This window comes from Pagrus major, chromosome 19 (genome assembly GCF_040436345.1).
Source record: "Pagrus major chromosome 19, Pma_NU_1.0".
Taxonomy (NCBI): Eukaryota; Metazoa; Chordata; class Actinopteri; order Spariformes; family Sparidae; genus Pagrus; species Pagrus major.
This window is the reverse complement of record NC_133233.1, coordinates 1682870-1695702: the sequence shown is the minus strand read 5'-3', so window position 1 is coordinate 1695702 and position 12833 is coordinate 1682870. Positions and strand designations below refer to the sequence as shown.

Here is a 12833-nt window from a genome sequence, read left to right as displayed (position 1 = left end):
GTAAAATGTTCAACGGATATCCTCAGGAGGGCATTGACAATAATTCTACCAAGTTTTGTGTTAATCCGACCAACCGATGTGGAGATATAAAATACTTCAACTTAAAGAGCGCCACCTAGTGATCATCGCCCAAAAGTTTGCACAGAGCTCATGTTGAAGTAGTATCCTGAGTTTCATGTCATTCGGACAAACCAATGTGAAGATATGCAACACTTCCTGTTTGGAACGAAATCTACAGGAAGTTGTTTATTTAATAACTTGAGTATTCTTTGGAATATCAAAATTCTTTTAATTAGCTTTTGTCAGGAGGGTCCACAGATGCTGTGTGCAAAGTTTGGTGCAAATTGGTGAAATAGCCTGGGAGGAGTTCGAAAAAGTAGGTTTGCGACATTTCACGAATTTGAGAAAAAAAAACATTAGGCAGAAATGGGCGTGTCCTATATCAGGAGATTCAGCAGAATTCACTGAACGCGTGGATATAAGGTTTTTGAATGTGCGACAAAGTATATGGAAGTTATTAGCCAAAATGCACTTTCCTTGATTATAGCGCCACCTAGTGATGGAAATTCACATCGACAGCAGATTATAAAATTTTTCGCCAGGTGTGACGTATATTCCAAGTTAAGTGAGTTTTGGGGTATGTTGCAGCTGCCAAAGAGCCACCGAAAATCGCGGAAGAAAAAGAATTCCGCCTACAGATATAATAGGGCCTCGCACTGTCAGTGCTTGGGCCCTAATAAATAATCGTTACAGAAACAATAGGAACCTCGCAGGTTTCCTGCTCGGGCCCTAATAATAATCCTTACAAAAACAATAGGGACATTGCAGGTTTCCTGCTCGGGCCCTAATAACAAATAATAATCAATACAAAAACAATAGGGTCCTAGCAGGTTCCCTGCTCGGGCCCTAATAAAAGAAACATTTGAAAAACAATCGGGACCTTGCAGGTTTTCTGCTCAGGCCCTAATAAATAATCTGAGCAAATACAATAGGGCCTCGCACTGGTCAGTGCTCGGGCCCTAATAATCACTACAAAAACAATTGGGACCTCGCAAGTTTCCTGCTCGGGCCCTAATAAACAACATAATAAAAAGGTAAGAAGAGCTAGAGCAGAAATAGAAATAGAATCGTATATACATAATATGTACAAATATAAACAGTGTGGCCAGTGTATTGTTATTAATAAATGATAAATATGAGTGTGAAAATTGCCCAGTTAGTGCAAACCAAAAATGAGAAATGAGTTATGTATACAGTTTTTATTGCACAGTGCACAGTGAGGTCTACTGGGAGCAGTGCTGATTGTAGAGTCTGACAGCAGCAGGAAGGAAGGACCTGTGATACCTCTCCTTCACACACTTGGGGTGTATCAGTCTATCACTGAAGTGTCCTGCAGGGGTTGGGACTCCTTCACCAGCAGCGATGACAGCTTATTCATCATCTTGCTCTCTCCCACCACCTGCACTGGATCAAGAGGGCATCCCAGGATGGAGCTGGCCTTCTTGATAAGTTTATCAAGTCTCTTCCTATCTGCTGCCGAGATGCTGCTTCTCCAGCAGACTACTCCATAGAAAATGGCTGATGCCACCACAGAGTCATAGAAAGTCCTCAGGAGTGCCATAATCATATGGATAATCATGCGCCGATTCTCCGCATTGCCTTCTGTGTGAAAGTTTCAGATGCAGAGAGGAGGGAAAGTTTTGCTGCGGCTCTGATGCAGAGGTAGTATCAGAGCTGCAGCAGAGGCGAGCCGGCATCTGTGTGAATGGATAAGCCAGAGGCATGGAGCAGGGGCATGTCGATCTGATGGTGTTCACAGTCAGTTAAACAGGTCCTAGACTCATCAAATAAAAGAGAAATGACCTGCAAAGCAACTTTTTGCTGTACTTTAGCACATTCCCCAAAATTTCTTTTGGCTGCACTCTGGGATGGCAGGGTCAGTGTCTGGATGGGTCTTTTCCGGTACAGTTCATTATCACCAACTGGTAAATCATCACCTCTTTGTTTACCACCATCTTCCAGTTCATTGGCATTTTGATTTGACTCATTGTTTTCAGTGCTGGATGAGCCTTGGTGGAATGGTTTAGGTGATACCACGTCGTGCTTCCTGCCACCTGCACAGCTATGGGCCAATGGACCACCTTGTATGGACCTTCTCTCCTTGGCTCATACCACTTCTTCCCAAAGACCTTTGTGTAGACCTGGTCCCTTGGCACCACTGGACTCTCTGTCACTGAACTGGAATCAGGAACCCTGCTCTTTTCCTCTGGGTAGATAGCTTTATGTATGGCAGTAAGTTGTTTCATATATTCCTTCAGTTCTGTTTGCAACTGCTCAAGCGGGGGTCCCTTATTGGGCCATCTCAAGCTTGGTGCAGGCATGGGTCGACCCATGAACATCTCATGCATTAGTTTGCATGCAATAGCTCATTAGTGCAAGTGATAAAGCATCCACCCAATTTAGCTTAGTGATAGCACAAAGTTTGGGTTTTAGCTTACATTTACTCTTTCTACCATGCCCTGCAAGTGAGGGTGCTTATAAGATTCCTTTAGCTACTTTCTTCACCTTAGTATCTTTTGTTACAGGTGTTGCATATGGTGTTGCTTCAACCCAGTGGCTAAAGTGCCAAATTATCAGTAGCACGTAAGCTTCCCATGTACTGATTTTATCATATCTACATAGTCTATGACTAGATGTTTGGATGGTCCTTCTGGAACTGCAATATGACCTATTGGTGTTGTTATTTCTCTTCTTACATTTTTTTAAGCACAAATTTCACATAGTGTTCCATACTGTGCAAATCAGAGAACAGCATGGTTAACAATGACACAGGTGCGATTAGCAAACCTTCATGAGATCTCCACAACCCTTCTCATCTTGTGACGGCCCCCTCTGTTGCCAGATGCTGTGTTCATACAGGCCAGCCTCTTGCTGCATTAGAATTATTTCATCTGGGGTGGTATCTGGCTCTAGTTCTACTAGTGCAGGGGTCAGCAACCTTTACTATCAAAAGAGCCATTTTAGCCGTCCCTCGCCCAAAAAATCTGTCTGGAGCCGCAAAACATATTTGTGCCTTATGATGAAGGTAACACAGCCTAGAAAGGCTAAATTAGCCTAAGAAGATTATTAATAGGCCTAAGTGAGCATTCATTCATTCATATTTTCACATCATGTGGCAACTCTGCAGTGGGCTAGTTATGCTTACAGTATAAGGTACTTGAACTTTGCATTGCCATTTCAATGATGCCATGTTTTGGTGCATTTATGAAATAAAAGAACTATCCTACAATAAATAGAAATAGAGTAGCAATACAGAGCTACATATGCAGACCTACTTAAGTCCTCCCTGTGTTTGTGAAAATGTACAAAATAAAAGGTAGCCTCATTTGATAATAAATAAAACACATAGCGGCAGCCTAGATTTGAAAACACAGGACAGTTTAAATTTTATTTTAGTCCATTTCAGTTAATCCTCCTTTTTTTATCCTCAGCCACATACAGCAATCAACCCTCGGGCTTGAGCATAAAACACAATCATATTAACTCAGGATCATTCAATTAATCACAACTTGATAGAACAGATACAATTCTCTGTGTAGGCTACGCAGTCGGAGAATGTAAGGCCTAAAAATGTGATGATAATTAAAAAAATATATATATTGTTCATTTCCGTGTAAAATGTCCAAAGCCACAGGGAGCCACTGCAGAGGGGCAAAAGAGTTGCATCATTCCTGAAATGAGATCAGTAATTTGTTTTAGATTCCTGATTGTCATTGCACTGTCTATTGGCAAACAAATCAACAGGTCATCTACATATTGAATCAGTGTACTGTTAGTCACCAAGTCTTTACAATCTTGTGCTCTGATCCCCTGTGGGATCTCCAGCCAATGGAATGCTAAAGAAAGCTTAACACAAATCAATCACCAAAAAATGTAGTAGGCCTGTCTAAGTCGGGATGGCTGATCCCCAAGACCCTGTTCAGCCCAGTGAGGGACCAGCCACGGGTTTACTGGAACTAAGAGGGCTTTGGATTATAGCCACAGCAGTGTTGTTACTTGTAGTTACCATGAAACTATGTAACTAAACATAACAAGTGGAGAACTTTAGATTACTGCATATCCTTAGGTTACCATTCATCTAAATGTAACAAGGGGGGACTTACTTGCGCTTACTCAGTAACCTTGAACTTTGCTCGACTGCTGGTCGAACATGATTGCCAGGTTTAAGACTTTCACATGGCTTCAAAATTGTTAACACATGGTTACACTAAAACAAGAGCATCAAGTAATAAAGTTTGCTGAGGTGAGACAGTCTGAAGAGGCTGACAGTATCCAGGACATTTACTGTGAAGTCAATACAGATGATGAAGATTCTCAGTCATCAAGGTCATGGTAACTGAAGTGCTATATCGTAGGCAACTGGACTTGTTTCATTTTCTTCTTTTACTTTTGATTTTATTGATTTAAGTGGTTGGTTCTGATCAAACTTTTTCCCCTAGCAGCACAGCTGTGTCATTAGCTGGCAGTGAACAGCTGTTACTGTTAAGTACAAGAACAGACAAATAAACACAAATGTACATGCAGCATGCTCACATGTAATTTTGAATACACCAAACAACACGCACATAATACCGTACCGTAAACTTTTACCAGTGGCAGTTGGTACACAAAGGGAAATGGCAAGTACCAAGTGCATTTTCATTGGCAAAACTCGATATTATGCATACAGTGAAGTCAAACGACAGGAAGTAGGTAAAAAGATCCTGCTCTGCCCCACCAATGTGATCAGTTGCATCTGTGTTCCATATATTTCAGTCATAATTCATTGAAACTCGTGTTTGTGTCCAACTGCTGATTGTAAGTCCAATAATCGCTCTCTTCCTCCTTTTGGTCACAAAAACCTGAGTAAAAAGATTTGGCTTTTTTCTTAAAACTTTCTCTGCTGCTTGATCAGTAGGAGTGACAATACACAAATTTAATTGTCCCATCATTAATAACATTTTAAAAAATTAAAGTCCAGCTTTCAATAAATATAAAAAAACATCTATTTAGGCAAGTTTCCTTTTTGTTCATTTTATCAACTACATAAAATGCTTCTTCCCTCTTCTTTGGTGCATGTTATTTCATTAATACTTTTGACAGCAGTATGGCTGGTCAGCATGGTCACATTGTTTCAGAAGAATGCTGATGCAAGGTGTGGCTCAGACTCACAGAGCTTTTTAGCCACTTTTAGCCTAATGTTTCATAACCCAATGTGTGTGTGTGAATAGTCATACTGAGGTTTATCTACACTAGTGTATATATGGGTTTTATACATGAATAATCATTCACTAGCAAATAAACAGCATCATAATGGTAACTGAAGCTGGAGAATCACCATAGCATGCAGCTGCTTATTTGAAACAATGATTGTCACATCTTTAATACAAATACAGTTTCAGTTTTAACAAATGCACAGTGTACCTGTGTATTTGTATGTGTATATGTGATTTTCACTGGTGTGTCTGCGCTGTCCATAGTGTCAACAGTATTAGTGGCAGTGATGGAAAGCATTCCTGTGTGAAGAGTACAGGCTCCGAGGGTAGCTGCTCTTTGACTGCAGTGGACTTCAAGAACTTCAAGGTCACATGGAACCGAGAGATTCGTCAAAACAAGGAGACATGGAAGGCCCTGGCAGCCAAAGGTAGTTACACTTGTGACGGTTTTAATGTGAGGGAGCGTTTGGTTGTTCCTTTTTTTTTTTAAATGGGGTGCCAGTCAGGTCTCTCTCCTGACACATAAGATAGTTATTATTTGATTTCTCTCTTTTTTTTTTTTACCCAAACACAATTTTAAACCACACACACAGCCAAACCCCACAAAAGCAATACACATCACAGTGTACAGCTCATTAATTAACCAGAAAAATAGCACTCAATCAACATAAATCACAAAAACACTTCATTCAATGCAAAGCCAACAATTCAATAATCAAAGTCCAGGGCAAAATCAGTTCGTTAATAATCAATGTTCAGTCATTTTATTTTGAAGAGGAAAAAACGGAAGAAGAAAAATAAACTCTTCAAGGAGAAAGAAAAAACCCTTTTCGGAACAACAACAAAAAACACAAGCCGAGAAGAAGGAAAAGGAAAAAACGGCTCGGTACCTGGGAGATCAGTCAGTCAAGTCTGTCTGTCTGTGTATCTGTCGGGGGGGGGGAATCCGCTCCGGGAGGAGATGCGGGGTTCCAGGAAACAGCCGACGCTGCGGATGTTGCCGGTGGAGGAGGGATCCGTTCGGATCGCTATCGCCAGATAATCCGTGAGGTTTTACGGCTCACTATTAACGGGAGGAGATGCGGGGAGACTGCAGATGATGCGGTGAGGATTTTCGGCTCACTGTTAGCTACTGAGCATAGGAGCTCCGACGCCATCGATAGCATACTACTCTCTGTCAACCCACCGCACAGCGGCAGAGGTGGAGATTTAAAAAACTGGCGCCATCAATGCCAGGGCGAATCGGCGCCGCACAGCGCACCGAGGAGGCGGACAGGAGGGCGTGGACAGCCTGGCTGTCACACACTGACCACTTGCTTTCCCTCACTCAAATAAGTCAATATATACATGATTCACATTTTCAAGTACAGATCTGAGAAATTGATCCAAATTGCTTGTGCGTTAGCTCTGATTAGACATCCTGTGACCTGCAGCAAATGTTGGTGGTCCTGATTTCCTTTCCACAGTAGCTCAATTGCTAAAGTTGCCTAAGTAATAATTTTATGTAATAGATGTAGATAAATTAAGTGTGGTGTTTTTAAATATCACAATGTTATCACAAAACATGAAAATTAAACTGTGGTTTATTAAGATAAGCACATACAGAGAGGGACCATGAGGATATGTGTCTTAGCCATCTCTGCTGAGTGCAGGGAGGATGTTGTAGTTACAGGGTGACGATGACAGATCAAACAGTAGCAACAGAAAGTACATGGTAAAATTTAACTAAAGAATAGCTTTAGTTAACACAATTAAGTGTATTTACAAATGAAATGTCCCTCATAGGCAGTCATTCTTTTTCTCAAAAGCATTCTCAGACAAATTTGATGGATTTATCACATTTTCAATATTTTTGTGCCCTTCCCCCTGTCCTTGTGACTATTTCTATCTATTCTTAAAAAGAAAAAGCCTCCTTGGAGGCGCCACTGATGGCGGTCACTCAGGCCTACATTTTCATGTTAAAACAACTGAACTCATGACTCAAACAGGTGGGTGAATTTTATATGTCAGAAGGACTACAATGTGCAGAATAGTTTACTGCAACATCAGACTCTAACTCTGATAATCTGTTATGAATATAGGAGTATAACAGGCTGGGCACACTAAATGTCTGTGTACTGTGTGGCGGCTGTGTGTAGACCGTCTAGACACCAGGGGCCTCATGTATCAATGTTGCGTACGCACAAAAACGTGGCGTACGTCATTTTCCACGCCAACGGTCAGATGTATCAAAAGTGAAATGACCGTGGAAATGTGCGGTGCCCCACGCCAGCTTCATGGCTGGCGTACGCACGTTTCTACAGCTATTGTTCCTTTGGCGACACGTTGAGGTGATGCTGGGAAACTGTTAATTATGTGAAAACAATTAGTCCTCAGATGTGCACATCAGAGACACATTAATGGACAATTAACACACACGTGTTTGCAATCATATGGATGGATATAAAAGCATGCGCAAAGTGATGAAAAAATGGTATTAACAATGGCAGCCTTGGCCTTGTTAGAAGACATCGCAAATGGTAATGTCAGACGTGAGAGGGTGTTTAGAGAACAGGAAGATCTGTTGGCAAATGACGACAACTGGCTCATGAGTCGTTTTAGGTTGCCGAGGCCAGTGTTACTGGAGCTGAATTGGGATCGTAAGAATGTCATCCAGGTACATCAAATTCCCATACAATGCTGTTGAACAGGCCAACATAAAAGCGCAATTTGCAGCAAGAGCCGGTGTCGGTAATGTAATCGGAGCTATTGACTGCACACATGTTGCTATAAAAGCGCCATCACAGGATGAATTTGTTTTTGTCAACAGGAAACATTTTCATTCAATTAATGTTCAAATAATATGTGATGCGCAAATGCAGCTCACCAACATCGTGGCAAGGTGGCCTGGTTCAACGCATGACTCGTTCATTCTTACCAATAGCATGGTTGGTAACAGGCTGGAGGCTGGCACGGTGCGCGATGGGTGGCTTCCCGGTGATTAAATAATGTATCCGTTTAATTGCGCCCCGAAAGTAAACCAGCACAATGCCCATTTGGGCACGTGCATTCAAATATATGCATTTGTTTTTCCCTGGTGAAAATAGAGCGGCAGAGCTGTCTAACAAGCCCTTTATTGTCTCCTTGTGTTCAGTATTTGTGTCAATAAACGCGTGCGTAAAGTTGGAAATGTCACACTGCAGTAGCCACGGCGCACTTCTGCAGTCATTAATATAAGTGCGATCAGTCTTGTCAATCCTTGTAATGAAGTTGTTTTGTCCTTCTGTTTGTTTCCCACTAACGGTAGCATATATCTATATATATATATATATATATATATATATATATATATATATATATATATATATGTATATATTATTATTATTATTATTTTTATTTTTTTCCCAGTGAGTGTGCGCTGCTCCGACCCCACAGCGTTCACTGCCTCACACACAAGCTCCCACTCACATTTCTTTTTTTTGGTGTTTATCCCTGACGAGAGGCTACCAAATGATACAGATCTTCGTGTCTCGACTTCATTTAATAGCGTTTCGAGCTCAGACTCGGTGAAGTTGCGCTTCTTCCCTTTACTCATGGTGTAAATCTGATGGTGCAGAGAGGGGAATCCCCGGTGCAGGCCCTATTTAAATTAATTTGCATATTTAAATGGTGGCGTGGACAGGGAGGAGTTTAGCACTTCTACATGTGCGCTCAATTCCACGTTGATTGGGATGTACAAAGGAAAAGTGCTTGGATCCATGCTTACGCACACTTTGATACATCTGATTTTTTTTGTGCGTAAGACATTTTCTGGATTCTAGCGTACGCCATGTTTCAGTAGGAAATCCACGCAAGTCTTACATACACAGTACATGAGGCCCCAGGAAGATTGAGACTCAGAGTAGGGGCATGCCTCGATGAGTGTGCATCTCGATTGCCGCAGCTTCATCATCCCCCCAAAAACTGTACAAGCAGATACAGTGTATTTTCTCGGATAGGAGGGAGGCTTGGGATGTGAGTGAATCAAGGTTGATGCAGAGGAATTCAAGGGATGTACTGGATCCTATGGTTTTTCTGGCGGAAAGGGGAATACCAAGTTGGAGGAAGGATGATTTGAGAGTAGAAATACCATGGTGGGGAGGATGGTGGAGTGACTGAGGAAATCGTCCAAAAAGTGGACCACGTATCGGAGGTTATAGTTGTTGAGGAGAATCCAGCAGAGGGCTTCAGAGAGGGAATCAAATATTTTAGGGCTACTTTTACATCCAAAGGTGAGGTGGACTGCAAAGCAGAAGCAGCCTTTCCAAGAAACGTGAGGAATCTCCAGAAATCTGGATGGATGGGCAAAACCTTAAATGGGAGATTGTATCTGCTTTAGCCAACCAGGCGCCATGGCCGGCGAGACGGATGAGGGCGAGACGGATGAGGGTGATGGTGGTGTAATGCATGGAAAAATCTGGGTTGGGGATGTGGCTGTTGTTGCTTGGTGTAGTGGTGCCATGGGGGGAAGAGAGGTCTATGATGACCCTCATCTTGCCGAAGTACTTTCTCTTGGCAATGCCGATGGGGCTGATACGGTAGATGGGAAAAGGTGGGCTGGAAAATGAACTGATAATGAAAACCATCCTCAACTTCTTTGTAAAGTAGTCTGTCCGCCGTGTCAGTTTTGGTGAGTGCAGCATGCCGTGCATCAGATTCAAGACCATGGTGCTGGCCTTCAAGGCTGTCTTCAACACTGGTCAGACCACACGCCCCAGCGCAAGCACTTTGCTCTTCTACATCAGCTGGCCGGCTGGTACCGCCATCGCTAAGAGTAAACAAAGGCTGCCCAGCGAAGTCCCGACTCTTCTCTGTTCTGGCGCCTCAGTGGTGGAACGAACTCCCGACCAATGTCAGGACAGCAGAGTCACTAGCCATTTTCCGCAAAAGACTCAAGACTCACTTGTTCTGACTTCACCTCGATCCCGCATAGCATGACTCCCCCCCACCCCCCAAAAAAAGACAAAAAAACATATGCACTTGTATGTTCTTACCCTTAGCACTTACATCACAGCACTTATGTACTTAAGGTATCCTTGATAAATAGCAGCTACTTCGCTCAGATGAGGGCTCGAAAATTGTTTCTATCTTTTCTACTTTATCATATGTTGTGGTTTCTTTCTTGTGACAAATGTAGTTGTACATCTGTTGTGGTGGTTGGCAAACAGCGATGCATTACATATACATATACATACATTCAAATAGAAATATTTTAACTCATGTATGCAATCCAATGATAAAAGATATATAAAATATCCACCCCAAAACAGTCAGAAATTAAAAGACATGGAGAAATTTTTATCCAGTTTTCAGATACTCTCCATTTTTGCTTCTAAAGAGTATAGAAATTCAGAATGTAGTGGTGAAATATGATGGTAACTGGTAATGATCAGATTAGTATAGAAGAGCAGTGTAGTGGTTATAAAGAAATTGATTCTTAAGTTGTAATATATCCTATAGTAAAGGTACATTTATACTTGTGTCTCACTGTATTCATCAAAAACGAATCTACATACAGCACAACCGTTTCATACAGGTATTCACGTCACCATGTCATATCAGGTCAATCAGTTGAAACAATGGCTACATCATCAAATATGTACATTCAAGGTCAAAAGTTTACATACATTTGTAAAGAACCATTGAATGAGTAGAACATATACTACTTTATCACAAAAAACATTCATGAAGTTTGGTTCAATAAAGAATTTATTATATATCTTCTGACAATGTGACCAAATCTGTCGGGTCAAAAATATACAAACAACAACTTGAATGATCAATTTTGGTTGGCTTTAGGTCTTGTTTGAAACACCAATTAGACTCGGCTACAAGTCAGGAAAGTCACTTGGGGCCATTTTGATGAAGGTTCTCAGTCATCCAGGTCATGGTAAATCTAGGTGCTGTATCGTAGGCAACTGGATGTTTCACCTCTCATCCAAGAGGCTTCTTCGGTTCTAACTAACTGGAGAGGAGTTGGCTGGCTTTTAAACTCTGTGTGGGTGTGTTCTTACAGAGTCGTTAAGGACACGTGTGAAGTCTGAGTTTCAGAGTCGTTAAGGCCACTTGTGGGTTGTTGGTCAAACCGGCCTTCATGTGGGTTTCTAAGGCTAGGTGAGCCCAGGTGTGAATGGTTGTTTTGTTTTTTTGTTTGTTTGTTTTTTTAACAATCTGTTTATTGAATTTTACAAAATTAACAAACAAACAATAGTGTTCCATACGGTAAAAATTACAGATGTAAATTCAACATACCACAGAACAGATACCAACCCCCCACCCCCCTCCCTCCGGCACCTAGCCCCAACAGATGAGCACATATAGTTGAAAAATAAAGAAAAACAAACAAAAGAAAAACAAAAAAGATGGGTTGATAGAGGAAGAGAGAAAAAGGATAAATAAATAAGCAATTAATACATTAATTAAAGAATAGATGACATAAATCATAATAATAATAATAACAATAATAATAGTAATACTAAAAATAAATAAATGAATAAATAAATAGCTACATACGATCAATAAAAAAAAAATTTTTAAAAACACAAGTTCAGCAAGGCAGTACTTAGCTCACAGTGATCAGACAGTTTGTGCTATTGACATAAGACAGGAAGGGATTCCAGGACTTCTCAAAAGAGACAGCCTTACCAATCAGAGTCAGTCTAATTTTTTCTAATTTAAGAAAATAAAGCACCTCCTTAACCCAGTGAGTATAGGTGGGTGGGACTGGGGATTTCCATTTTAGCAGTATCAACCTCCTGGCCAGCAGAGTTCTGAATGCTATTAAGTCCTTATCAGCTGGGGAAAGAGTAAGTGGGACAGGCCATACACCAAACAGGGCAGTTAAGGCATTGGGAGACACATCCCTTCCAATTACCTTGGATAAAGTACTAAAGATCTCAGACCAAAATCTAGCCAGAGAGGAACAGCTCCAAAACATATGTGAATAATTTGCTGTGGCTTGTTGACATCGTTGGCGTAGGGGAGACACTGTATCAAATATTCTTGCAAGCCGAGCTTTAGTGTAGTGAGCTCGATGGAGGATTCGGCATTGCATAAAGCTGTGTCCAGCACAGATTGAAGATTTATGTACCCTCCGTAGAGTCTCCTCCCAAACATCATCCGAAATCACCTCTCCAAGATCTGTCTCCCAAACTGTTTTAAGTACAATAGAAGAGCCTTGACAAAGGTTATGAATATTTAAATAAATAGAAGAGATTGCCCCATTTAATGAAGAGAGAGGCTTCAGAAATCTTTCGAGATCTGAAGACCCAGGAAGAGCAGGGAATTGTGGGAATGAGCTACGGACAAAATTTCGAACTTGAAGATATCTAAAAAAATGTCCTTTAGGAAGCAAAAAATGATCTATCAATTGCTGAAAAGAAGCAAAGATAGAATCGACATACAGGTCTCTAAGAGTTTTTATGCCCAGCCTAGCCCATATAGAGAAAGTGCTATCCAATAACGATGGGGGAAAAATAGGATTAGCTGCAAGTGGAGCACCAATAGAAAGTGTTTGCAGGCCAAAATGACGTCTAAATTGAGTCCATATTTTAATACTGG

At 41.3% G+C, this 12833-nt stretch overlaps 1 protein-coding gene across 1 annotated transcript in view; it reads left to right on the top strand.

The window, feature by feature from the left end:
* The window catches only part of pde1ca (phosphodiesterase 1C, calmodulin-dependent a), a 184310-nt gene that overhangs the window by 161266 nt on the left and 10211 nt on the right, over positions 1 to 12833 (top strand). Inside the window, exon 16 of the mRNA XM_073488855.1 lies at positions 5520 to 5683. Coding sequence (XP_073344956.1) covers positions 5520 to 5683 — 164 coding nt within the window. The remainder of the gene's footprint in view (positions 1 to 5519; positions 5684 to 12833) is intronic.